Source organism: Alosa alosa, chromosome 24 (assembly GCF_017589495.1).
Source record: "Alosa alosa isolate M-15738 ecotype Scorff River chromosome 24, AALO_Geno_1.1, whole genome shotgun sequence".
Classification (NCBI taxonomy): domain Eukaryota; kingdom Metazoa; phylum Chordata; class Actinopteri; order Clupeiformes; family Clupeidae; genus Alosa; species Alosa alosa.
The window spans coordinates 23,629,278-23,657,263 of record NC_063212.1 but is presented as its reverse complement, the minus strand read 5'-3'; the positions used below and the strand labels follow the sequence as shown (position 1 = coordinate 23,657,263).

Genomic DNA, 27,986 nt, shown 5'->3' with positions numbered 1-27,986 from the left:
GGTCAGGAGACTGGTCATACTAAAAGTTTTAATTCAGAAATAATGGATAATGTCTTGTCCACTAATCACTATTGGAAAATAAGTCTACAACGTCTACAACGAGAGCATGAAGACAAACTGGTGAACCCAAAAGGGTTCTTCAGCATTTTCCTTCTAAGCGCAATAAGTGTGCTGGTGAAAGTATTTCTCTGCAAACTAAAGGCTTTATAAAGAAAAATTCTGGTTTTTAGCACTTTAAGGCCCTTTTCTGGTTTGTTTTGGATGAACTAGAGTGGTGGACTCCAAAATTTTGACGATTGGTCCTGTCTCGACTTTTCTGACTCGTTTTGAATTGCCTTTGACTTCTCAGGGTGTCTGGCAAAGTGCTAAAAACCGGAATTTTCCTTTAAAGGAACCGTATGTAAGAAATGTATTTCAATTCATCATAAAATGGCCCTGATATGTCACTAGACATTAAGAAATCATGTTCATTTCAAATACTTATATCACTGACAACAGTAGTCCGGCCAGGATATTGTAATTTAAAAAGTGAAGTTGCAGCCCTCAACTGATGTTGATGTTGTGTTTTGTCATGTCATGTTGTGTTTTGGCCTGATGCGCCACCCTCTGCCTATCTACTAATCACAAAGTCAGTAGTGTTTCAGCATCCGGGGTGCCAGCTCTGCCAGTCAGGGGGGAGGGGGAGGGGATACACCGCTCTACAGTAATTTGAAAGTGATTGCAGGACCAGTTTTAGCCACAATCTTACATACGGTTCCTTTAACTCTGGTCTTGATCTGTCTGACAGAGAGAGCTAGGTCATCACATGATCTGCTGCAATGACATCAGCAGCTGGAGCCGGCCACTGGTCACTGTATTCAGTGAATCAATAGCAGCTGGAGCTGGCCACTGGTCACTGTATTCAGTGAATCAATAGACGGTCCAATACCGTGGATCCGTGGATGACCGCGCTTCACCTTTATGCCTGAGCACTTAAAACATGCTGACAACAACAGGAGACGGAAGGCCGTGCTGCAAGTAACCAAGGAATCAGAAGCATCAGTGCAAGTTCCACCAGGAAGACTCTAATGCTTCGTCACTCATTCATTCATCACTCTTGACCTATCAATGGCCTCCACCTGTCTTCATAATGACTCGCCTAACACACCTGATTTGCTGCTTCAGGTGTCGTCATCTCGAGGTCCCCTCCTTCCTCCACCAGTTTGGTTCCTGCCTATCTGTCCAGGGGGTAGGCCCCACCCCTGCCAGCTAATATCAGACAGGATCTGCAGGGTCTAGATGCTCCAAGACCGATGTAGGGGCCTTCGCCAAGGACTTATTTTAAGTCTTAGTCATCTGAAGCCTACCTTCTAAATTCCTTATGAATTAAAACTTTGAATCTCATTCTCACTCTCCCAGTCTTTCTGGAGAATTAACAACCCAGGAACTAAGTGTGCTGTTTTAGAGGCCCCCTTCCTGCAGCTTCTCCCTGAGGGCTTGAGGTCCCTGCATGAGGGGCAGTGGCTCTCTGAGGGCTTGAGGTCCCTGCATGAGGGGCAGTGGCTCTCTATGTTCTTTAACTAGAATACTGGCATTGAGAAACAGCTACCCCTTGTTTTTCGATCTTGTTTTTTGAAGGCAGAAAGGTGAGATCAGGTGAGCGTGACCAAGCAACCAGGTAAAGCCAACCCAGGATAACACCTCAGCGGGCTCTAAGACATCCCATAAACTGTAAACGGACAGATTAGGCCGAGCAGAAACACGGATTAACTCACCTTGCAGTGAAATAGCCTCATCTGAGGCAGACTATGTGGCGATGCTCGAGTGAGTTCACCCTGCTTCGGAGTGTGCTGTATTGAGCAGCATTTTGCAACCTTATCTCATCTCCGCCACATTGCAGATGGCAAATAAAAGAAGACATCGTCAACAACAAGATGAACAGTCTGTGGGCACACACTAAATCCAATCTGGAGACCCGCACAAGATCAGCAGGCCACAGACACACAGCATGCCACTGATGACAGTGAACTCAAAGAGAGAGATAGATAGATAGATAGAGAGAGGGGGGGGGTTAGAACAGAGTAGTTCATGGAAAAGACGTTTCTAACGGTGTTAAAAGCAAGTGGATCTGCGCTGCGTCTCGTCTGGCGGGGGTAAGAGGATTGCCTAAAAATGCTTACGCCTCAAGCCGATTCGGAGCGCGTGAAAAGAATAAGAGAACACAATGGAGAGGAGTTCAAGGAAGCGAGCAGGCCAGGCCTGGCACACAGTGCTGCCAATGACCTCGGATAAAGACCGGGCAGCTAAGGCCAGGGTGGCCATGTGTGTGTGTGTGTGTGTCCATAGCATCACACACACACATACTGTAGCGATGGTGGTGGTGTAAAGTCTGACTCTGAGGGGTCACAGGTCATATTCAGACCAAAGGAGCTCCAACCCATGACGTCATTTGAGGACGTTGCCATGGCATCACAGAGGGACATCCCCATCTCTTAATCAGATCACTCTGGCAACCGTCTTTTAATGTCAATTAGTAAAGTTCCGTTCCTTTATTTGTCCCTGTAGGGAATTAGTCCTCTGCATTTTACCCATCTAGGGATACACACACACACACACACACACACACACTTGGAACAATGAGCTCATTAGGAACACACACGGTAGGAGCTGTGGGCAGGCCTTGATCCAGTGATCGTTGGGAGTAGTGAGGGGTTAGGGGCCTTGCTCAAGGGCACTTCAGCCGTTCCTACTGGTCGGGCCTCGAACCGGCAACCCTCCGGTTACAAGTCCGAAGTGCTAACCAGTAGGCCACGGCTGCCCCACAAGTGACCAACTTGTATCTGCTACCAAAATCATCACCGTCCTGGATGGCTAAATGCAAGAGGAAAACAAACAACTACAAGATCCAATAAAGGCTGTGTGCGTCAGGACGCCTGCAAGGTCAAACTTTAACTACAGTATCTGTCAGTGTAGATTAGATATAACTTAACTTAAATAGACAAACTTCCATGAAGCTATTCATACAGTAAAAAAGACTGCCAATATTCATTTTCTAACAGAAGATCTCCTGACCTAAAAAAAATAATGGCATGCATAATAAAAATATCCAGTACTGATCCATCTTCAACCTAAAAACAACCAAAGCTACAAATAAGTACCTACAATGAGGTGTGTGTGATCAACACAAATATTAAGTGGTAAAACAGTGCCAACGCTGTGCATAATCTGATAAATACACAGACCCAAACACATGCTTTGGTTGAGAACACAATTATTAGTCAGTATTAGACTGCCATCTAGTGGGTAGAAAAAAGTATACACCAAACACACAGAAGGAAGATATCATGTAATATATTTAGGGAGATACTAAATACAGATTAGATTACAGCCTGTTGAATCGTCTACCTGTTATTATATTTAGTTAACACAGAATCACATAGAGACGTCTGATTTGAAAAACCAACATAATGTCGTGCACAGGGTATCTGCACATTTTCCAAGTGCAAATTTAAAGACTTTTAAGACCTTTTCAAGACATCTAAATGCAAAAATTAAGACTATACCACGGCAAAAAGATATATATGACAACTTAAAACTGTTTTATGCCATTTTTCTACTAATTTTAACCCCCACTCCATTTTGGATGTCTACAGAAGTTACCAAATATATTTTGGCGAAAGAAAAATAATTGTGTGAATTACCTTCACAGCTATAAATGCCCAATTTTAGGGTCTGGGCTGCTTGCTTTTGAAGCTGGCTGTACATATTTGGCTGTGCTTACTGGCTGAGGCTGACTGTTCTTCACCTGTGTCTGTAGTAGCCTAGGCTACTTGCCAAAGACATGTACACTGGACTGGATTCCCTTCAATATTTCTTTCAAAGTTAGACTAAGCTATTTAAATATTTTATAGGCCTACTTTATATAATTTACTATGTGCATCTATGGTCCCATATGCAGCACAGCAAAGTTAATCCACTACTTTACATTTTGCATGTATCTAAACCAACCAAAGCTTGACTGAAACATTGTAAAACCATTCACTTGTTTTAAATTAATTAAGAGACAGGTCCTCCTCGCATGATCCTGCTGAAAACTGCTGGTTTAATCTCAAGCACGCACATTATGAACGCACGTTTTTTTATGTAGCCAGTCGCCAACATTCAAAAAATATGTGGTTATATTTCACAACTTTTGCGAAGTAGGCCTACTGGGAAACGCTGGCAAGCAAGCTGCTGACAGATATTATAGGTATTATAACTTAGATATTTTCTTCCCTATAGGCTAGGCCAGCAACACACGCTGGAAAGATGCAAACAGATCAACTTAACATGTAGGGCCTACAGTATTTCCTCCTGATTGCGAAATCATTTGTTTTCTTTTTCTGTCAGTCCGTGGTTCCTTCATAAATTGCGCAGCAAATGATCAGACGAGTGACAGAAGCACTGCGGATAATTTGACCAGCAGTCTTCGCGTCCATAGTTTGTAAAACGATGCTGCGTCCGAGCAAAAATTCTAGATGCCCAGCGCAACTCCAAAAAGGAGGACAAATGAGCGCCGGACAGGGCTTTTAAAATCCGGCCTAAATTCGAACGTATAGCCAACCTACAGTATAGCTAACTGGCTTACCAACTCTTTCTCCCGCTCATTCCACCCGTAGAGAGTAAAAGAAATTCTACCGCTCACGTATGCTACCTGCGTATCTCTCAGGCCTCGGCTACACCACGAAAACGTCAGGCATATTTGTACATACTGTATTATTACAGTTTTCACACCTTTCCACACCCGTGAAAAACATCTTCACCCTGCAACCACTACACTTCCTCCCGTAGCCCATCCTTATAGTCACTTATACGATTGCATTTTAAATACACGAAACCGGATGGAGACATTTCACTTGCCCTCTTGCACTCGCTGGCGGTCCCATATGCAAATTTAATACCTCCCTTTCGAAAATTCAAGACATCCCAGACAAAGACTTTTTTAGGCCTTAAAAACCGAAAATTGTATTTAAGACTTTTTAAGGATCCGCGGGAACCCTGCGTGCAGTATTCAGAATGAATTCAGACCACATTCCTCACCACAGCTCCACCTTAAGCTAGGACCTAAACTCAGATGCATATCAGGCTAACTGCTGCCAACATGTGTATTGAGAGCACAACATACAGTACACCTTCAATGTATTCTACTTCCAACACAAACCCAGACGCACCCGCGGCCACGTGTGGAGTGACCACTTCCTCCTTGTGCGGTCTGGCAGACAGAACAGGGCAGCTGGCAGCTCATGACATAGCCTGATATATCCTCCTGAAAGCTTGAACATTTAACCACAGTCCTCAACGCTTGAACATTTAACGACAGCTGGAGGTACTGTATGTCAACAGTAACAGTAAGATGAAAAGTTCCATCTGGTGGTAAAACATCTGAAATTGTGACAGCAGGGGAGAGCCTTTAGTTTAATCAAGACAACTATTGGCATTAGAGTGAGGAGGGATGCACCTGAGTAGTGCCCAAGCTCAAACTGTACAGTATGGCTCAGGTAAGAAAGAGTGATAAGATTCATGTGAGTGTAGCTGTGGAACTTCATCGACATGGCTTATGTGGAAATACATATGTACGGGGGGGTGGTTCTGTACTGAAGTGATATGGTACAGGTATGATTAGGTGGTTCTGTACCTAAGTGATATGGCACAGGTAAGATTAGGTGGTTCTGTACCTAAGTGATATGGTACAGGTAAGATTAGGTGGTTCTTCTGGAGTCATATGGAGCAAGAGTCTGTACCTGAATGTAGCTCAGGTGAGTGTGCTGTTGTACCTGGGTGATATAACTCAGGTGAGTGGGCTGTTATACTGAGTGATATAACTCAGGTGAGTGTGCCGTTGTACTGAGTGATAGAACTCAGATGAGAGCTGTTGTAGCTGTGTGTAGTTTAGGTGAGTGAGCCTTACCTGAGTGAGGTATGTGGGGGTCCTGGGGTAGCCTGCCTGGGTCTGCAGTCGACGCCCTCACCAACGCGGTCACACAGAACAATGATGCCAGATAATAACCTGTACACACAAACATGAAGCGATGACGGTCTAGGTCACTGCCTAAAGCCACTGCCTGTACACACAAACATGAAGCCATGACGGTCTAGGTCACTGTCTAAAGTCACTGGCACACCATGAGCCCCCGATGGTGCCAGATAGCTGCCTTATCAGTGGATGAGCCAGTCCCACTGGTTTCAGGGAATCAGTCACTTACACTAATCTACCAGAGCTAGCATGCAGGCCCGGTGCCCAGTGTCAGCTGTGCTACACAACTGAACAACATTTAATTGAGTCAGTCTGTGAATTTATTTCTATAACACGCAGGATAGTCAACATATATTTCATGCCATTTTAGAAGGGCCTATATCAGTCTGACTTGAGACAAGCAGTAAAGCTTTACAAACACCTTTCAGCCTTAAAGCCATCAGTGTAGTCTTTGCATCCTCCAAAATCGTGGCCATCACCAGGACAAATGTGTGGAGTACTCCATTGCTTGTCAGGAATAATTGATAACGGATTTAAATGTGACTATAGCTTAAAATCAGCCCAGCTTTTAGTAGGCTTAATAGGTCATGTTCTCTCAGTAGTGAACGTATGATGATGAGTATGGTTTTGCAAATACAGGGGCAGTAGGAAGGAAAAAATATAACCTTGTTGAGCACAAGCCTGTTTGAACACTACATCCGTTTCCTAGTCTATCCTGGCAGTCACCATGGTGACAACTGCAACCATACCCACAAGATGTTAAACGCGGCCTGCATCACAGTACAGTACAGTACAACTCTGTAACATTCAGCGAGTGTATTCAACCCAACCCAAAGCACCGCTGCTTCTCTCTCTACCTCTCTCTCTCTCTGGGACCTCTCCCTCTCTCTCCCTCCCTCTCTCTCCCTCTCTCTCCCTCCCTCTCTCTCTCCTCTCTCTCTCTCTCTCTCTCTCCTGTGTGTATCTCTCTCTCTCTCTCTCTCTCTCTCCTCTCCCTCCTATCCCTCTCTCCCTCTCTCTCTCTCTCCCTCTCTCTCTCTCTCTCTCCCTCTCTCTCCCTCTCTCTCTCTCTCTCTCCTGTGTGTATCTCTCTCTCTCTCCTGTGTCTTTATCTCTCTCTCCCCCCCTCCTCTCTCGGTACTTACAGATCACCAGGGCCCAGGGGACGTGTCCCTCGTTGTAGTGTGGGAAGAGGATGAGCTTGGGGATGAAGAGGGTGTTGTAGAACCACACGAAGAAGACCAAGGACATGCAGAACCAGCCCATGGGGTCCACCACAAAGTGCAGACGCAGCTTCATCCTGACCGCAGGCAGGAGGGTGAGGAAGAGGAGGAGGAGGAGGAGGAGGAGGAAGACACGGGGTGGGAAGGTGGTGCCGTCTGTCCGTCACTCGACCCCACTCGACTGCAGGCGGGAATCGGAGCTGGCACTGGGCGCCAGCGTCGGGTCGGGTCAGGCGGAGCCCCGAAGCATGTGGACTGTGAGGCTGAATGGGAGAGAGAGAGCAGTAGTGCATTAGTGGCCATATAGACCCTTTCAAGAGAGTTCCATTATCAGCATCATAGTTGGCCCCACAAGGCTTCCGTATTAACATTCCATATGTTATCTTAATGCAGAGGAAGTAGATTGGGGCCCAAATAGAACGTTCAAGCATTGTTTTTGTTTTTATTGTTGAAAGGATCTATTAACTCGCCATTAATAGCCCAAACAGTCAGGCTAATGACAACAGGGATCGATAGGTTTCTTGATGTTTTAAGCCCCCAACGTTGTCTTCAAGGCAGCATTGAATGATCGATAGGCACATTTAAATGGAAACAACAACAACAACAACACTAACAGCTAAATTCAAAATCTACAGACACACTGACATCTAGCACATCATCCTGAAACCCAAGCCAACATCCTAACAAGTCACACAGTCTATGGACTGTGCCATTATCTTAGTCCCCAATCAAAGAGAAATCCATCCAGCCTAGCGTAGCCTCTCTGTGCACTGCCAAGCCTGTCTCTGTGTTTGCACAACAGGATGGGCAGCATACTTGAGGCAGGCTAGGCCACCACACAGAAAGACTGACGGTTACAGGATGCTTATCAGAGGCTCATCAGAGTTTCATTGAGGTTCCCCCGAGGGGACACTCACAGACACTCACAGTGTTCATCAACCACAGGGAGCAATGGGAAAAGCACACAGACACAGACACAGACACAGACACGTTCATTTACATTCACATGCAAACACTTCCTCATATGCAAACACAAGGTCTCCTTATGACTTTATTGGTCATTATCATGTTCACTGTGCAACGCAGGGAATGGCTGGCTGGTGAAAGCTGACATTTTGTTTACCGAAGGAAGTGACGGAACTGCCCCAGACCACTGGGTTAGACGTTAGACGGAGGACCACAGTGGAGAACACCCAACCAATTTGAGTGATACAGACACCCTAGGCTAATTGGAACATGTTCAAAAGGACTGTTGACGACTGTGTGTGTGTGTGTGTGTGTGTGTGTGTGTGTGTGTGTGCGTGTGTTTGTCCAACACAAGCAGAGGGTAAGAAAAGCACAAGTGATTCATGTCTCATCCAACAGTTGAGATGACCTCCCTTCTCCCATCCAAGAACTGTAATGACATCAGAAACTATTTCTAGGACGGTCACAAAGGAAACTATTTCATTCCTGTTAATTAATGTCTAATATCGAAGTAGTCACAGGGCAAAGGCTGCATCAGCTCTCCCATCATACCATACGTTCTGAAAGCAGTTCACTATGTACGCCTTATTATCATGATGGCATCACTTACAGATGTAGCTATCGACTGACAGCTTCATATGGATTTTTATCATACGTTGGCTAGCTCGTTAGCTATTACAATTACTATTTGACACATCAACTCAGCGATACACAGGCACAGGAAATATATACATACTGTCTTGTGCTTAACTTAACATGTATACGTCGTGCATTCAAGATAAACCGGATATACAGATTCTTGGAAAATTGTAAAGACGTATGAGTGGCCAACATGTGCTGGTGGTGTTGTCCTACGTTAGCTTGGTAACACTGTGTAGCCTGTGCTAGCACGCTAATCCATAGATGGCTGACATATGAGCCAATAATATAATTTATTTGAAATGAAGCACGCAGTACGACAAAAACGTAAACGTAAACATCTGCATAGATACAAGTACATTCAATATTAAAGGCAATACTAAGCCAACGACGAATATGTGTGTCTCACACTTACTTGTTGCCTGCGCTTGTATCACCCTGGTGAATGAAATCAGAACCGAACTGTCAAATTCTTCCGTGGCTGTGACACAGACTCCAGCAACCACAAACAAACCACTGGCTGGTTGCTGCTTGAAGGACTACAAATCATAAATGGGCGTGACCCTGCCAGATGCGCTTGTCAGTTTTTATAAATACAAGTTTGAATGTTTTAATAAGCCGTTATTTCTGAAACAATGTTGTTTCACGCAATTCATTAATGAAAAAATATAGCTCATATCGAAAAGAACGAACACTATTGACAGTTGGATAGACAGTTTTTTAAAAAAAATAGCAAGGTAAATACCTCACTTCCGTTGGACCTTTGTAGTTGTATGGGTGTGTACATGATGGACACATTGACCACGAATGATAGGCTTACTTACTCAGCAGAATGGCCTCGAAACACTCTTGAAAGCATGCAAACGGGCAAAGATGTTCAACAAGAATCTGATTTAATTCATACTTAATTCATACTAGCCTACTGACTATATTTTGCACAGAATTATTGACAGCAGCTTATGGTACTGCCATAAAGAGTGCTGCTACTGTTGCTGACATGATGGAGGATGACTAGATCTAAATGCACATTCCATATTATCTAATATTACATAGAAATGAGAGCAAATGCTGAAGTTCATTGATCTGACTGCTCGATCAATAAATGTTTTAATGTCAGACTTTTAATTCTGACATCTCGCTTTGTTGATGCTGCTTAATCCATGCAGGCTGTAATATCCCTTTCAACGTATATTTTCACATGCTGTGGACAGGCTACTTTTGCATATGCATATGTGTGTGTTGTTTTATTCACACTGTAAATAGTCTTGTAGCCTTTTCCTATATTTCATCTCAATTTACATTTTCAAAATGTCTTTGAGAATGTGCCCTTGATCGTTTGAGAACCTGCAAATTAAGCATACTAGATAGCAGATATTTAGATAGATTAGTGACTTTTTTTTGGCGATTTCCCGGCGGGCAATGTACATTGAAGTGTGGGAAAGTTGTGGACATTCTCTGGCTGTGGCTTTTATTATGGTAGAATACTAATAGATAACCCGGAAGCTAAAATATTTACGCCGCTGCTCACTTGATACTGTTGGACCTCGTTAGCTTCTCGGAACTGTCAATTCATTGTCCGAGAGTCGCTTAAAATGGCATCTTCTAGTACTTATAGGCTAAGTTGCTCCATCCCAGGGCATGAGATGGATGTAAGGGGCCTTGCCACTGCACCTTTCCCTGATGGAGCTTTTGTGTCGGTCTCCCGGGACAGAACAGCAAGAGTATGGGTACCCAATTCAAGGTAGCATGCTAATGCTAGCCTAAGCGGCTAGTTTCTCTGTTTTCAAGTGTTGACAGGAGGCTAACACTAGCTAAATAGCTAGTTAATCAAGAGTTCATTGTGTTAGTTTGTTTGTTGAATAAAATGAAATCGGTGTACAATTCAGTGTTGTCTGTGAATAGGGTATAGTTAATTAAATAAGATCCAAAGCGTTGTTAAGCTAGCATACACTTGCCAGCTATAATTATGGCTCTATAACGCTGCTGTTACCTAAATTAAATTGAAAACCTCCTCGATGACTTGGCTAACCGTGACAATGTCTAGGTTGTGTAGGTTTTAAGTGACTTGTTTCTTTTAACCCAGGTTTTATTTTTTATTAACAATAAGTCATTTAGTCATTATCATGTGTTGGCTAATGAAAGCAAGAAAGCAATTCGTACATTTTCGAGGTGGTGATGGGTCTACATTTTCACAGTAGCAGCTAACCAGTTCTGTAAGCTCTGTAGTGGGTGTCTTATTATGTTAGCTAAGCAGCAGGTATTGTCATGTTCTTATCCAACTCTTGTCTTCTCCATGCAGTCCTGGTGGAGGTTTCTCGGAAATGCATTGTATGAACGGCCACACGAACTTTGTGTCCTGCGTTTGTATCATATCCCCAAATGAAACCTACCCCCGCGGGCTCATCGTGACTGGGGGCAACGATCACAATATCTGCGTGTTTTCCCTCGACAGACCCGACCCCATGTATACCCTCAAGGGCCACAAGAATACAGGCAATAACCTCTCGTTTTCTGCTTGAGTGTGTCTATTGATTTCCAGAGTACTTAACTGCAGTAAGGTAATGCTGTGAAACCTGACCTCTGTCCTGCGCGTTATTGTCTGTCCGCGCAGTATGCTCGCTGTCTGCCGGGAGGTTTGGGACGTTACTGAGTGGTTCCTGGGACACCACAGCCAAAGTGTGGCTCAACGACAAATGCATGATGACATTGCAGGTACTGTATGGACATCAATGCACTATAAAGTGAAACAATTTACTGTTTGATCATGATCTCAAGGCCTGAAAAGTTGTTGGCTGTTAGTCTTCATGTAATGTGAATGAACCACCACCCAAGTCACTATTTAGGTGTAATAACGTCTCTGCTCATTATTCTGTCATGTTTAGTTTGTGCTGTTTTCATCTGAAATTTTGACCACAAAAACAGGTTTATACCAAACTTTGACTCGACTCCTTGAAACTTGAACCCTTTACCATAGTTATACTGCACACCATCAGCACCTGGAGCAAGAAGAGCTGTGCACAGGGATTTTGACCTTTGATGGATCCCTTTACCATAGAGTTCATGTTGTAGAGTTCACATGTTTACAATCCTATCTGATCATCAACGATACATAGTGCAATGTCAAGCGCTCCAGGCATGCATTGGCAAAGTCAGCGACTTCATTCTCCATATTATAAGTGAATGTAGCATGTAGAATGTAGTTATTTTAAGGTAGAAGAACTGCATTGTGTTCCTCTAACCCTGATGTACGTAATTCTGTGTTACCCCTGTAGGGTCACACAGCTGCCGTTTGGGCTGTGGTCATCCTGCCGGAGCAGGGCCTGATGCTGACTGGGTCGGCCGACAAAACCATCAAGCTGTGGAAGGCCGGCCGCTGCGAGAAGACCTACACTGGTAAGACCCGCTGGGCGTAGTGGAGGGGGCAGTAATAGTGGCCACGAGGAGAAGACGAGAGGACTCATTAGGCTACATTGATACATTGTTTCCGAAGCCCTGAAATGGAACAATTTGAAAACGCTGTCGGCCCCCGTTTTTGGTTGAAAACTCCCGCTTTGCATTTTAATGTGGGCAGCGAAATCCGCAAACGAATATAAACACGATGAAAACATGAAAACTCACATTCCCTTCCTGATTGGACCAAACATCTGAAAACGATGACGAAAAAAACTCATGTTCCCTTCCTGATTGGACCTTGTGCGTCTGATGTTTCTCGACTCTCCATGACTCACTTCCACTTCCACTACTGGCCTGTCAGCTTTGATTAACATGGTAAACAAAATACAAGCTTTACTGGCCTTGGTGTGTGCGTGTGTGTGCGTGTGCCTGTGCGTGTGCGTGTGCGTGTGCGTGTGCGTGTGTGTGTGTTTGTGTTTGTGTGTGTGTGTGTGTGTGTGTGTGTGCGCGCTTTATTGGCCTTGCTGTCTTCGGTTGACAATTATATGAATGGTCATGTGATATGTGACAATGGTCTGGTGATCTGTGCTTCAGGGGCCCAGTGTTATGGAATTGCAACCGTGCGTCATGACAGAGATTGTTTTTACTCTAGTTTATGCTTCCTTTTCATATGTAAATGGAGGAGTTTGTTTCTTACATTGATCTGTTCTATCTGTATCTGTAGACTTCTAGTAAATGGACAAAAGAACGGACGAAATAAACTCCCGATCCGGGTCACGGCAACAATGTAACCTGCGTTCTGTTGAATCTGCGCGATTCGGCCCTGCACACGCCCGGACTCGAACCCGCGAACAGCAGCACCTCGGATCGGGAGGCGAGCGCGCTAACAATTGAGCCAATAGCCCAGGTTACTGGCTCGCATGCCAGCAGCACTCTTGAGGCGTCGGGGAGTGAGGTTTACCAACGTTCCACAAGCACAGCTAAGCTAGCTGGCATCCGTTACACTACGTTGCACTAAGCTCTCTTTCCTCAACAAAGCCAAGGTAACAAAAAACGCTTTTCCTTTCGATGTGTTTAAGCAACGGAGTCTTCTACAGCAGGGGTCGTACAGGGTGCTCACGAGAGGCTGGAGGAGGAGGAGGAGACACCGTGGTTAGGCCAGAGATTAGTAGTAAACAAAGGGTCTCCCATGGTGGAGAATTGGACCGGATGCCGACCAGAAAATGGAGGTGGGAGAGGAGAGATGGCAGGTCAGGGCACAGCAGCGTTTCCAAGAGTGTGTTTTTGCTACTTCTCCTGTGGGTCCATTTCAAGGAGAGAGTGGACCCATGGTGGACAACTTCTCTGCCAGTTTCTAAAGAACTGAGGTTCTCACTGCACATTGGTGCCAGCTCCTAAAGAACTGAGGTACTCACTGCACATTGGTGCCAGTTCCTAAAGAACTGAGGTTCTCACTGCACATTGGTGGCCATTCCTAAAGAACGGAGGTTCTAATTACAGGTATTGAGTTAAATGGGGGTGAAGAAAAGAACCCATCACTGAGCATTAGGGATTTATCACTAGCAGCGCCGTGGCATGCACCACAGCAGGAGCAGAGCTGAATGCTCACCAGGGTCTACAGGAAGGAGAGGAGAGAGAGGAGGACATTGCCTGTGTGCTCACCAGGGCCTACAGGAAGGAGAGGAGAGAGAGGAGGACATTGCCTGTGTGCTCACCAGGGTCTACAGGAGGAGGAGGAGAGAGAGAGGAGGACATTGCCTGTGTGCTCACCAGGGTCTACAGAAAGGAGAGGGAGAGAGGGAGGACATTGCCTGTGTGCTCACCAGGGTCTACAGGAAGGAGAGAGAGAGAGAGGAGGACATTGCCTGTGTGCTCACCAGGGTCTACAGGAAGGAGAGGAGAGAGAGGAGGACATTGCCTGTGTGCTCACCAGGGTCTACAGGAAGGAGAGGAGAGAGAGGAGGACATTGCCTGTGTGCTCACCAGGGTCTACAGGAAGGAGAGGAGAGAGAGGAGGACATTGCCTGTGTGTATGCATTGCATGTGCTCAGCATCTTGATTTTTTTATTAATCATTCATTTTTTTGAAGAGCTTGAGCCAGGTTTGGGGTGTGTGTCTGTCTCATGCAGGCAGTGTGAAGGCTCTAATTTGATAAACATGGGCACCAAAGACAAAGTTGACACACACACACACACACACACACACACACACACACACACACACACACACACACACCTCCAGGTCAAGTTTAGATTCTCATTCTGTGGGGATTTGTACAGCAGTGTTTCTCAAACCTGTTCAGACCAAGAACTACTTAACCTAGCTAAAAAAAAAAAAGTAGACCTACTTCAACAGTATATTACACAATAGGCCTACTCATTGAACCACCATGTTTATTGTCTTTACACCTTGCTTATTGTGTCAGAGGAGTCATATGATTTAAACTGGCGTAGCTTACATAGGCAGTGTTGCAGGACTGTTTGGATTTACATACAAGTTGGTTCAATATTTCAAACAACTCATCTATGTTATATTTTACCACATCTGCTTGCGGACCACTTGGGATAGCTTGTGGACCACACTTTGAGAAACGCTGTTGTACAGAATGCTCCCCAGAGAAAGGCTGAGGACTGAGGACACACTCAGCTGGGCATTTAAACACAGTCGGTGGGGGTAGCACACAAAGCCCATAGAGGATTCTCACAGGCTTCGTGAGCGTGCTGCGTTTTGTAATTGCTACTTGAACAAGGCATCTAATTATTCTTGCATAAGCGGTTGCCTGGCAGCAAGACCGACTTCAGGTTTGTGCTCGCAGTAGCTGCTGCATTGTTGTGCTGTCTGAGAATGGCCACAAGGGGGCATCATATCCCAGTTATTGGTTGTAGTCTGTCTAGAGTAGACAGTAATGCAGTGCTTCCCAGACTTTTGTCCTCTCTCGCACGGCACACTATTTACCTTGTCTTTTGTATTTGGTGGCACTCCACCAAATAAACGTAGGTATTTTGACGCATAATGTTGGGTACGTAAACCCATAGGTCAACTCATAGCATTGATTGTGGCCCTCTGTTGGTCACCATCTTCATTGGTTATGTGAGATAAAGGATAGGATAAGGGTCCGGGCCAGACACCTTTTAAATTTATTTATTTATATATTTTATTTTTCTATGCCTTTCGATAATACAGCAAGTATAGTAAAATACTATAGAAGTTGAGTTTTGAGTATTGTTCATTGTAAATGCTGTGGATAACAATACAGTGCTGTTGACAAGTTATGCCATTCAGATGAAGATTGAGAAGAGTCTGCCACACCATGTGAACTGGTAATAGTCCCGTAACATGCTCAGCTGTTTTTAAGTGCTTACTGTATTGATCCCCCCCCCCCCCCCCTCCCCCTCTCTCTCAGGTCATGAGGACTGTGTGCGTGGCCTGGCCGTGGTGAATGACGTCGAGTTCTTCTCCTGCAGTAACGACGCCAGCATACGCCGCTGGATGGTGACGGGCGAGTGCGTGCAGGTCTACTACAGTCACACCAACTACATCTACAGCCTGTCTGTCTTCCCCAACGGACACACACACACACACACACACACACACACACAAAAAAGTATCAATACATTTAGATGCTTTATGTTGCCGCATCTCTCCTAGTCTCTTCCTGTCTGAACATGGTTTCAGAAATGTAAATAAAGTGTGTATCACTGCATATTAAATATGTTTATGTCAAACTGGCAAACTTAGTGTCAGTGAATGTTTGTCTGTGTCTTAGTGTCAGTGCATGTTTGTCTGTGTCTTAGTGTCAGTGCATGTTTGTCTGTGTCTTAGTGTCAGTGCAGTGTCTGTGTCTTAGTGTCAGTGCATGTTTGTCTGTGTCTTAGTGTCAGTGCAGTGTCTGTGTCTTAGTGTCAGTGCATGTTTGTCTGTGTCTTAGTGTCAGTGCAGTGTCTGTGTCTTAGTGTCAGTGCATGTTTGTCTGTGTCTTAGTGTCAGTGCATGTTTGTCTGTGTCTTAGTGTCAGTGCATGTTTGTCTGTGTCTTAGTGTCAGTGCAGTGTCTGTGTGTCTTAGGGGTCAGTGCATGTTTGTTTGTGTCTTAGTGTCAGTGCATGTTTGTCTGTGTCTTGAAGTCATTGCAGTGTCTGTGTCTTAGTGTCAGTGCATGTTTGTCTGTGTCTTAGTGTCAGTGCATCTTAGGTCTGTGTCTTTAGTGTCAGTGCATGTTGTCTGGTCTTAGTGTCAGTGCAGTGTCTTAGTGTCAGTGTACGTTTGTCTGTGTCTTAGTGTCAGTGCAGTGTCTGTGTCTCCAGTGTCAGTGCAGTGTCTGTGTCTTAGTGTCAGTGCAGTGTCTGTGTCTTAGTGTCAGTGCATGTTTGTCTGTGTCTTAGTGTCAGTGCATGTTTGTCTGTGTCTTAGTGTCAGTGCAGTGTCTGTGTCTTAGTGTCAGTGCATGTTTGTCTGTGTCTTAGTGTCAGTGCATGTTTGTCTGTGTCTTAGTGTCAGTGCAGTGTCTGTGTCTTAGTGTCAGTGCATGTTTGTCTGTGTCTTAGTGTCAGTGCATGTTTGTCTGTGTCTTAGTGTCAGTGCATGTTTGTCTGTGTCTTAGTGTCAGTGCAGTGTCTGTGTCTTAGTGTCAGTGCAGTGTCTGTGTCTTAGTGTCAGTGCATGTTTGTCTGTGTCTTAGTGTCAGTGCAGTGTCTGTGTCTTAGTGTCAGTGCATGTTTGTCTGTGTCTTAGTGTCAGTGCATGTTTGTGTCTTGTGTCTTGCAGTTAGTCTGTGTCTTAGTGTCTTGTTTGTCTGTGTCTTAGTGTCAGTGCAGTGTTTGTAGTGTCTTAGTGTCAGTGCAGTTTGTCTGTGTCTTAGTGTCAGTGCAGTGTCTTGTCTGTCAGTGCAGTGTCTCTGTGTCTTAGTGTCAGTGCATGTTTGTCTGTGTCTTAGTGTCAGTGCATGTTTGTCTGTGTCTTAGTGTCAGTGCATGTTTGTCTGTGTCTTAGTGTCAGTGCAGTGTCTGTGTCTTAGTGTCAGTGCAGTGTCTGTGTCTTAGTGTCAGTGCAGTGTCTGTGTCTTAGTGTCAGTGCAGTGTCTGTGTCTTAGTGTCAGTGCAGTGTCTGTGTCTTAGTGTCAGTGCAGTGTCTGTGTCTTAGTGTCAGTGCAGTTTGTCTGTGTCTTTAGTGTCAGTGCAGTGTCTGTGTCTTAGTGTCAGTGCAGTGTCTGTGTCTTAGTGTCAGTGCAGTGTCTGTGTCTTTGTAGTTATTTCCATTTATTTGCTCCACCATCTTTCTTTTTTGTCTTTACCTCCTTCTCTTCTCTTGTCTTTCCATCCCTCTTTCTCTCCCTCTTTCTCTCCCTCTTTCTCTCTCTCTCTCTCTCTCTCTCTCTCTCTCTCTCTCCTCTCTCTCCATCCTTTCTCTCTCTCTCTCTCTCTCTCTCTCCTTGTCTCTCCATCCCTCCCTCCCTCTTCTCTCCATACCTTTCTCTATTGTCTCCATCTCTCTCTCTCTCTCTCTCTCTCACTCCTTGTCTCTCCATCCCTCTTTCTCTCTCTACTCTTGTCTCCATCCCTCTCTCTCTCATCTTATCTCTCTCCCTCTCTCCTCTTGTCTCTCCATCCCTCCCTCTTCTCTTCTCCCTCCAATCCCTCCGTCTCTCTCGTCTTCTCTCTCCATCTCTCCCTCCATCCCTCTCTCTCCCAGACTTCATCAGTACAGGTGAGGACCGCTCAGTGAGAGTGTGGAAGCAGGGTGAATGTGTTCAGACCATTCGCCTGCCTGCCCAGTCGGTGTGGTGCTGCTGCCTGCTGACCAATGGGGACATTGCAGTGGGTGCCAGGTGAGGAATGCCCTTATCTTGCCTTTATACGTACCCAAGAAGCTGACGTGCTTCCTCCCAGGGATGCTACTCTTCTTGTAGAAAATATATTTCTCTTGAACACTAATGTAACAAGCATGAGGCCCAACAATGTCCCAACAGTTTTGTTTTTAATGGTAAATAGGCTTGGTTGTTGACTTGCCACTGTGGGAAATCTCATATCTATCCACCATATTCTCCAGCCAACAATGTGCGCCGCCATGAGACCTCAGTATTCAGAAATCCAAAGCTCCGTTGTATTGATTTTAATGTGGCGGTAGAGAGGGCTTGACGTATCCTATGCCATGTAAAAAGCAACGTTTATATATTTCTCTGTCAGTCATATATCATATAGAATATCCATATTGAGTGCAGAATTGTCAACATTTTGAAAGTTGAAGCATATTCTAGTTCGCCTATTCCTCTATTTTCACACAATGAGCATCCAAGTATCCAGTAATGATTCAGTGCTAATGGATAGCAGGAGTTCTACAGACAACAAATGCAGAGGCCCAGATGACCTAGATAGTGGAAAAGAAGGGGTAGTGTGGTAAGCACTAATTAATTAGCCTATAGGTATGACTGTACAGAAATACATTTATAATGTTCTACATAAAAAAAAAAAAAATATATTATATAGGCTATACGGCCTGATGAAAGTGGACAGCTAAGAGAGACATACTGACCAGGCTACCGAAGTTGTGTGGAAGATCTGCTCCAGAAAATTGTTCTGAAAGACGGATAGACAATCAATCTCAACACTTGCGTGTGCACCAACCAGCGGAATATTACACATTGCCAACCCTACGCTGGGCCTAGAAAAAAAACTACTTAAGACTACTATCGTGGTCACTCATGTAAAATCTTCAGTAGTACACTATGCAGCATCCCACGTTATCAGGCTACCGCTATGCTGACTATGAGGGAAGTGAAAGTGAAAGGAGCTATTATGAAAGCCCCAGTCCAGGCTATAGGAGGCTAAGTAAAAACACTTACAAAGAACCAATCCCGATTACCACTCCGCTGCTGTCTGGGACTTTTGCTAAATGCATGAAATACAAGCCTTACAGTGAAAGACGAATAGGCTACCTTCTGATCCTATAATTTAAAAGAAATTGTTTATTATAACACAGAGGAGAAGGACTCATTTTACGCCGCTGTAGCCTTGCAAAAATATTTTGAGCTAGAATGTCTAAGAAGTCGAGCCTAACAATAATAAATATATATTTTCTGCTAAAACATTGGGCTACCTATTACGTCCAATGTAGGGTATAGGCCTGCGCGAGACATGTAGGCTACAAAAAAGACAATTAGGCTACACATTCACGTCACAGTCAGGAATTCTTTGAATAAGAGGGTAGACTAATAAGTCTTTTATTTTACAAGACGGTAGACTAATACGTGATAACTGTTTGGTTGACAGCCTTTAAAGTAGGCTCAATTTAATTTTCAGGGAAAGGTTTTTTTTATGTTTTAGCCTGTTACAGCAGGAATTAGTGGCATGTGGGGGCGTGGCATCATGATGGTTGCTTTACATCGTGATGCCTGTCAACCATCACGATGGATGATGATATCGTCCATCGGCACAACCCTAGTATTAAGTGTGTGTGTGTGGTGTGTGGTGTGTGTGTGTGTGTGTGTGTGTGTGGTGTGTGTGTGTGTGTCTCGCCATCCCTCCATAGTGACGGGATCATCCGGGTGTTCACGGAGTCGCAGGAGCGTGTGGCAAGTGCGCAGGACCTACAGGCCTTTGAGGACGAGCTCTCCAAAGCCACCATCGACCCCAAGACGGGAGACCTGGGAGACATCAAGATGGAGGAACTCCCTGGGAGGGAACACCTGGATGAACCAGGTGAGATTTGAGCTTCTCTACCTCTGATCCAGGTGAGATTTGAGCTTCTCTACCTCTGATCCAGGTGAGGTTTGAGCTTCTCTACCTCTGATCCAGGTGAGGTTTGAGCTTCTCTACCTCTGATCCAGGTGAGGTTTAAGCTTCTCTACCTCTGATCCAGGTGAGGTTTAAGCTTCTCTACCTGAATTAACCAGGTGAGAACCTAGTGAAATGAAAGGAACTTCTGTCCTGTATTATGGTTATGGTAATGGTGCCTTTTTTCCCTGAATGGTCACACACACACACACACACACACACACACACTCACAGTTACAATGTGAAACATTGGGAGAATTGGAAATTGAGTTGGGTGTATTATTAACTTAACAATTGTAATATTAATAAATGTATGTATTATTTGTTTTGTGTTGTATTACTTGTGCTTTCTACATGATTCTAAGCAATCTGTGTGTGTGTGTGTGTGTGTGTGCGTGTGCGTGTGTGTTGCGTGCGTGCGTGCGTGTGTGTGTGTGTAGGTAACCGTGACGGCCAGACACGTCTGATCAGGGAGGATGACCATGTTGAGGCGTACCAGTGGAGTGTGAGTGAAGCTCGCTGGATGAAGATCGGAGACGTGGTGGGGGGGTCCTCCCAGCAGAAGTCCGAGAGGGTCATGTACGAGGGCAAGGTGAGTGGCCGCACACACACACACACACACATGCATACACGCACACACACACACACACACACACACACACACACACACACACACACACACACACACACACACATTCAGGAGTGTGTCTGAACAGCTGTTGATTTAGCTTCATATGTTTTTATGATTTCAGTGGTCTGTCAGTTATTGCTAATAATTTGGTCATGTAAATATATGTGAATAGTAAGCAGCCTTACTGATGAAAGGAATTATCCGGTGTAAAATGCACTTTAGATCAATTTACGGATGATTGGGAGTACATACGTTGAGTTGACATCAAAATCATGTCATGCGGATGTGTTTTGAGAAAGTTACTCCACACTCGGCAATCGACTCCTACGGACTTTCCCCTAAAGATGGCAGCTGCAGCAGCAACATTTCCAGAAAGGTACTGGCTTGATGAAATTCATTCTGGACTCTCTATCCGACCACATAAAGACCTCGGGATACTTCGGTTTGGCTTTAGGTACCCTCTACTCACTACCACGTAAGTACAATGTTGTTTGGAACTGTAGAAGAGGTATAAAAATAGCGTTTTGTAGCGAAATAACATGCCCTTCTCACTTCCAGGCTAATGAGCTTTGACTAAAAACGGTAAAATCGAACTTTCTAAACGTATGTACTCCCAATCATCCGTAAATTGATCTAAAGTGCATTTTACTCCGGATAATTCCTTTAAATCACCACTGAAGCATTGACAAAACATGAGGTCACATGACTCCATGACCTCACATGACCCTATGACCCCTAGAGTTCACATGACCCCATGACCTCACATGACCCCATGACCCCGAAGCGTTCACATGACCCCTGGAGTTCACATGACCCCATGACCCCTAGAGTTCACATGAGCCCTCCACTTTGTGTGGATCTGACTCTCCATTCATCTGCACTTCTCTGTCTCCCCCCGGTGGTCAGGAGTATGACTTTGTCTTCACCATCGACGTGAACGAGGGCGGCCCGTCCATGAAGCTGCCCTACAACGTGACGGAGGACCCGTGGCTGACCGCCCACAACTTCCTGCAGAAGAACGACCTGAGCCCCATGTTCCTGGACCAGGTGGCCAACTTCATCATCGAGAACACTAAAGGCCACACGCTGGGCCCTGCGCCCTCCTCCAGCGACCCCTTCACCGGTGAGTGCCCGTGGTGCCCGCTGCCCCTGTGTGCCAACTCCGCTCCACAGGGACCAGCCATAGACCTTTCACACAGCTTCTGTATTTTTGACCGGAAATACGCAATCGTCGTGGAAATCTTCTTCTCAATAGTGTACATGTAGTGTACCCAGGCCACATGGTAATAGTGTACCCAGGCCACATGGTATAGTGTACATGTAGTGTACCCAGGCCACATGGTAAAATCAGCCTCAATAGTGTACCCAGGCCACATGGTAGTGTAAAATCAGCCTCAATAGTGTACCCAGGCCACATGGTAATAGTGTACATGTAGTGTACCCAGGCCACATGGTAATAGTGTACCCAGGCCACATGGTAATAGTGTACCCAGGCCACATGGTAAAATCAGCCTCAATAGTGTACCCAGGCCACATGGTAAAATCAGCCTCAATGTGTACCCAGGCCACATGGTAATAGTGTACATGTAGTGTACCCAGGCCACATGGTAAAATCAGTCTTAATAGTGTACCCAGGCCACATGGTAATAGTGTACCCAGGCCACATGGCAATAGTGTACATGTAGTGTACCCAGGCCACATGGCAATAGTGTACCCAGGCCACATGGCAATAGTGTACCCAGGCCACATGGCAATAGTGTACCCAGGCCACATGGCAATAGTGTACCCAGGCCACATGGTAATAGTGTACCCAGGCCACATGGTAATAGTGTACCCAGGCCACATGGCAATAGTGTACATGTAGTGTACCCAGGCCACATGGTAATAGTGTACCCAGGCCACATGGCCAGGCCACATGGTAATAATAGGCCACATGGCCACATGGTAATAGTGTACCCAGGCCACATGGTAATAGTGTACCCAGGCCACATGGTAATAGTGTGCAGGCCACCAGTGTACCCAGACCCACATGGCAATGGTAGTGTGGCCACATGGTAATAGTGTACCCAGGCCACATGGTAATAGTGTACATGTAGTGTACCCAGGCCACATGGTAATAGTGTACCCAGGCCACATGGCAATAGTGTACCCAGGCCACATGATAAGTGTTCAACATCTCCTTTTCCCCATCCTGACGCTGACCACCTGTTCTGCCCCCTGCAGGTTCGGGCAGGTATATCCCCGGCGCCTCCGACGATGGCCTCAGAGGAGGAGCAGCGGATCCCTTCACAGGTGCGGGCTGGGCTGGGCTGGGCTGGGCTGGGCTGGGCTGTGCTGGGCTGTGTGTGTGAACTTGAGTCAGGACAGAGCTAGATGTGTTCTAGAGTGGGCTACAATAGCAAATACAGTGTGTTCTGACAACACAGACACACACACACAGACACACAGACACAGAGTGTGGTCTGACACACACACACACATGCACACAGAGTCTGACTGGCAGCCTGGGGTAACATGATTGTGTGTTTCCCTGCAGGTGCTGGTAGGTATATACCTGGATCAGGACCTTCGCCCCCAGGATCTGCTGGAGTGGCAGACCCTTTTACAGGTGAGACACACACACACACACACACACATACACACACACACTTATATATGCTGTATATACACACACATACACACTTATATACATACACACACACACACACACACATACACACTTATATACTGTATATACACACACATACACACTTATATACACACACATACACACACACTTATATACTGTATATACACACACACATACACACTTACATACACACACATACACACTTATATACACACACACACACACACACTCACACACAGTGGTTGATGATATTTAACGTGTCCAATGTGTGTGCTGCAGGGGGCAGTGCGTACTCTTCGGCTAGCAACAGGCAAACCAGGACCAACATCTACTTTCCCAAGACAGACGGGGTCACCTTCGAACAGGCCAATGCCACACAGATACTGGGTGAGCAGAAACACAGCTGTGTGTGTGTGTGAGTGTGAAAATGTGTGTGAGTGAGAGAGAGTGTGTGTGTGTGTGTGAGTGTGAAAATGTGTGTGAGTGAGAGAGAGAGAGAGTCTCTGTGTGTCAGTGTGTGTGAGTCACCATGCATGGAGCGTTGGGTGCTAAAGTGTGTGTGTGTGAGAGAGAGAGCCAGTGTGTTTGGCTGATTTGGCTGACTGTGTGAGATGCTCAGACACTGTGAGGTCAGCCCGTGCGTAGTGTGTGTGTGTGTGTGTGTGTGCGTGCGTGGTGTGTGTGTGTGTGTGTGTGTGTGTGGCGTGCGTGGTGTGTGTGTGTGTGTGTGTGTGTCGTTGGTGTGTGTGTGTGTGTGTGTGTGTGTGGCGTGCGTGGTGTGTGTGTGTGTGTGTGTGGCGTGCGTGGTGTGTGTGTGTGTGTGTGTGTGTGTGTGTGTGTGTGTGTGTGTGCGTGGTGTGTGTGTGTGTGTGTGTGTGTGTGTGTGTGTGTGGCGTGGTGTGTGTGTGTGTGTGTGTGTGGCGTGTAGGGCTTCATTGTGCTAAATCTGATGCCTAGCAGAAAAGGGAGCCGTCCCAGGGGAGAGCTCACAAAGAGTCTGTCTGAACACGCATTACTGGCAACACCAAACCCCAGCACAGGCAGGAGATTAAGGGCCCGTCCCAATACCTCCCCTTCCCTTAGATTTTTGCCCTAACCCTTGTTTTTGCACGTGTAGGGGTAGGGGGTCCCATTACTTTAGGGAGCAAGGGGAAGTGCTATTTTCCCCTTAAAATCAACTCTCGAAATACTGTATAGCCAGGACCGATGCAGGCTTAAAACAGTGGGAGATGAAACGGCATCGTGGAGCGTGAGATCAGTCTATGAGCAAGTTCTCCTGCATGAGATCAGTCTATGAGCAAGTTCTCCTGCGTGAGATCAGTCTATGAGCAAGTTCTCCTGCGTGAGCTAACGGTATCATGTAGCGTGAGATCAGTCTATGAGCAAGTTCTCCTGCATGAGATCAGTCTATGAGCAAGTTCTCCTGCATGAGATGAGTCTATGAGCAAGTTCTCCTGCGTGAGCTAACGGTATCATGTAGCATGAGATCAGTCAGTCTAGCCGTGGCCCACTGGTTAGCACTCTGGACTTGTACTGTAGCACTTGGACTGTAGGGTTGCGGGTTCGAGCCCCGACCAGTGGGCTGTGGCTGAAGTGCCCTTGAGCAAGGCACCTAACCCCACACTGCTCCCTGGCCTTTTTGTTGCAGGCAGCTCACTGCGTCCGGGATTAGTGTGTGCTTCCACCTCACTGTGTGTTCACTGTGTGCTGTTTGTGTTTCACTAATTCACCGATTGGGTTAAATGCAGAGACCAAATTTCCCTCACGGGATCAAAAGAGTATATATACTTATACTATACTTACTATGAGCAAGTTCTCCTGCGTGAGATCAGTCTATGAGCAAGTTCTCCTGCGTGAGATCAGTCTATGAGCAAGTTCTCCTGTGAGATGAGCTAATTTCTCCTGTGTGTGGCGTGTGGAGACAGCTAAGCTGACCCACCGCTGTTTGTACCTAGAATCTTTACATCTACACATTAGCTTTACTTCATGTAGGAGACACTTTGCTTGTTGCCTGACTTTGCACTTGCACATATTTAAATTAGGGTCATGTTAGTGGTGGTGGACCAACAATTGAGGCAATTTTCTTAATTTCTATTGTTTTGCTGATTCCTTTTATTTCTGAAACACAACCACTTTTTAGCCTGTTTGTAACATATGAAGGGACTGAGTGATATTAGGCAAAACTCACCCTCTTTTTCTGCCCCCCCCCCTCCTCCACCTCTCCCCCTCCTCTTCTCCTTTCTCCCCTCTCCCCCTCTCCTCTTCTCCTATCTCACCTCTCCCCCTCCCTCTTCTCCTATCTCCCCTCTCCCCCTCTCCTCTTCTCTAACCCTCATCTCCCTCTCCCTTCCCCCTCTCCTCTCCTCCCTCGCTGCCCCCCTCCTCCACCTCTACACCTCCTCCTCTCTCCTCTTCTCCTTTCCCACCTCTCCCTCTCTCCTCCTCCACCTCTACACCTCCTCCTCTCTCCTCTTCTCCTTTCCCACCTCTCCCTCTCTCCTCCTCCCCCTCCTCCCCCCCCCCTCCCCCTCCCCCCTCCTCTCCCCCTCTCCTCCTCCCTCCTCTTCCCCCCTCCCTCCTCCCTCCCTTCCCTCCCTCCTCCCTTCCTCCTCCCTCCCCTCTCCCTCTCCCCTTCCTCCTCCTCTCCCCCCCTCCTCCTCTTCCTCCTGTGTAGCTAAGCTGAAGGAGCTGAACGGAGGAGCTCCTGAGGAGCACAGGCTGTCTGAGGAGGTGCTGGGCGGGCTGGAGCAGCTGCTGTTGGCCGTGTGTGACCTCAAAGGATCCCAGCAGCTGCAGCCGCCCACAGACCAGCAGATCAACCTGCTCCTGAAGACCGCACACTGGCCTGAGGGTAAGGACAATACACACACACACACACACACACACACACACACACACACACACACGTACGTACACACACATACGTACACACACACACATACCAGGTCCTGGCCAGAAATCAACCAGGCAGTCTTTTGTCTGTCTTGTCTCACAAAGAATTTGTGTGTGTGTGTGTGTGTGTGAGATGGGGAGGGAGCTGTGTAGTGGAAGAGAGGGGTTGCTAGGTGCTAAGTTGTAAATCTGCGCTCTAGGAACACGAGGAATCTCACACATTGCTGCCCAGTGGACAGACTACAGGCAGGGGTCCGCCAACCACTACATAGAACACACACACACACACAGACACACACACACACACACTCAGTTAAATATTACACTACAGACTACAGGCAGGGGTCTGCCAGCCACTACATAGATCACACACACATATACACACACACACACACACACACACAGTTAAATATTACACCACACAGACTACAGGCAGACAATAGACGGCAGTTAGCAACTCCCTCTCTAGCGAGACACCAGTGATGTCTTGGTTACTTTGTAGAAAACAAATGGACAAATAAATTCACCAGCGCAGTGTAAGATACAGGATGCCCCCATATGGTGCACAATATTACTAACTGCCCCCATGTGAGTGCACAATATTACAAACTGCCCCCATGTGAGTGCACAATATTACTAACTGCCCCCATATTAGTGCACAATATTACTCCATAACCAGTGACTTGTAAAACCTGAGCTTTGGGTTTCTTTCATCCCATGGGCCCCCCAGTGCCGGACATCTTGTTTCTCTGACTGACTCCTCCTCCTTCTTCTGTGCCTGCAGACATCGTGTTCCCCGTGCTGGACATCCTGCGGCTGGCGGTGCGCCACCCGGAGGTGAACGCGCGCCTGTGCGGCGGCAGCGAGGGTGTGAGCCTGTGCAACCACCTGCTGTCCCTCATGGGCCCCCAGGGCCGGCCGGCCAATCAGATGCTGGCACTGCGCACGCTCTGCAACTGCTTTGCGGCAGCCCGCGGGCGCCATCTTCTCCTGGCCCAGCGCGAGGCCGTGCTGACCCGCGCGTCCGACCTGCGCTCCGTCTGCAACAAGAACATCCACGTGGCGCTGGCCACGCTCGTGCTCAACTACGCCGGGCAGCTGCTGGGTCAGGGTCCGTCGGAGCTGGAGGCCAAGGCGCAGTGCCTGTCGGTGGCTAGCGCCGCCCTGGAGGTTGTGCAGGACAGGGAGGCCGTGTTCCGGCTGCTGGTGGCACTGGGCACCACGGTGTCGGGCGACGCCACCGCCAGGGACCTGGCGCGCTCGCTCGGCGTGCCCGCGCAGATCAACAAGTACTCGGGCGTGGCAGAGCCAGCCAAAGTGGGTGAATGCTGCCGACTGCTACTGGATGAACTACAGTGACCCCCGAACTCCCCTCCCACCCCCACACACACCTCAAAAAAATGAATACGGGGCACCCTGACCTTGCCGTGACCTCTACTCCTGGAACCCTTTACCCAATTCATACTTAACATCCATCTACTCCAGTCTATTCCAAAACAAGCACACACACACACACACACACACACACACACATACACACATACATATCCATATTTTTAGTTTCTATTTAACATGATCAGTTGTTTTGGTGGTGATTGATTTGACTTGAATGCATGTGGTGAAAATAAATGCGACGTACAAATGGAAGCTTTCCTAAAGCACGGCTCATGTCGTCCCTTATAAGCTAGCAGATGTACAGTAGGTGGGGTCGCTATGTACCATGTCAGATCCAGTCACATACAAAGCATTGCAAAATGGCTGACCTTCAGACAGACTGTGTACATTTTTTTTGTGTTAACATTCATGTTTTATCAGTAAGATGTGATATGGGGTGTGTGTGTGTGTGTCTACCC

At 46.6% G+C, this 27,986-nt stretch overlaps 3 protein-coding genes across 3 annotated transcripts in view; 1 reads left to right on the top strand and 2 right to left on the bottom strand.

Moving 5' to 3' along the window:
- zdhhc21 (zinc finger DHHC-type palmitoyltransferase 21) overlaps window positions 1–9,504 on the bottom strand; it is a 22,525-nt gene extending 13,021 nt beyond the window's left edge. The window contains 3 exon segments of the mRNA XM_048236719.1: window positions 5,927–6,025; window positions 7,138–7,478; window positions 9,236–9,504. Coding sequence (XP_048092676.1) covers window positions 5,927–6,025; window positions 7,138–7,291 — 253 coding nt within the window. The 5' untranslated portion in view covers window positions 7,292–7,478; window positions 9,236–9,504.
- An 827-nt stretch (window positions 9,505–10,331) lies between these two features.
- On the top strand, window positions 10,332–27,791 carry plaa (phospholipase A2-activating protein). Its single transcript, XM_048236108.1, has 14 exons — window positions 10,332–10,561; window positions 11,120–11,313; window positions 11,432–11,532; window positions 12,093–12,213; window positions 15,617–15,782; window positions 17,899–18,036; window positions 19,737–19,906; window positions 20,422–20,573; window positions 21,519–21,735; window positions 22,836–22,904; window positions 23,149–23,220; window positions 23,521–23,628; window positions 25,916–26,092; window positions 26,918–27,791. Exons 1-14 carry the CDS (start codon window positions 10,413–10,415, stop codon window positions 27,490–27,492), a joined length of 2,409 nt encoding a protein of 802 aa, XP_048092065.1. The 5' UTR covers window positions 10,332–10,412; the 3' UTR covers window positions 27,493–27,791.
- The window catches only part of LOC125289356 (tudor domain-containing protein 7B-like), a 47,786-nt gene continuing 34,211 nt past the window's right edge, over window positions 14,412–27,986 (bottom strand). The window contains 1 exon segment of the mRNA XM_048236109.1: window positions 14,412–14,448. The gene's annotated coding sequence lies outside the window, so the exon portion shown is untranslated.

Coding starts and splice junctions, on each gene's coding strand:
- plaa (XM_048236108.1), top strand. CDS start 10,413: ATGGCATCTTCTAGTACTTATAGGCTAAGTTGCTCCATCCCAGGGCAT. Junction 22,905..23,148: donor AGCAGCGGATCCCTTCACAG/GTGCGGGCTGGG, acceptor GTTTCCCTGCAG/GTGCTGGTAGGTATATACCT. Junction 23,629..25,915: donor CAATGCCACACAGATACTGG/GTGAGCAGAAAC, acceptor CCTCCTGTGTAG/CTAAGCTGAAGGAGCTGAAC.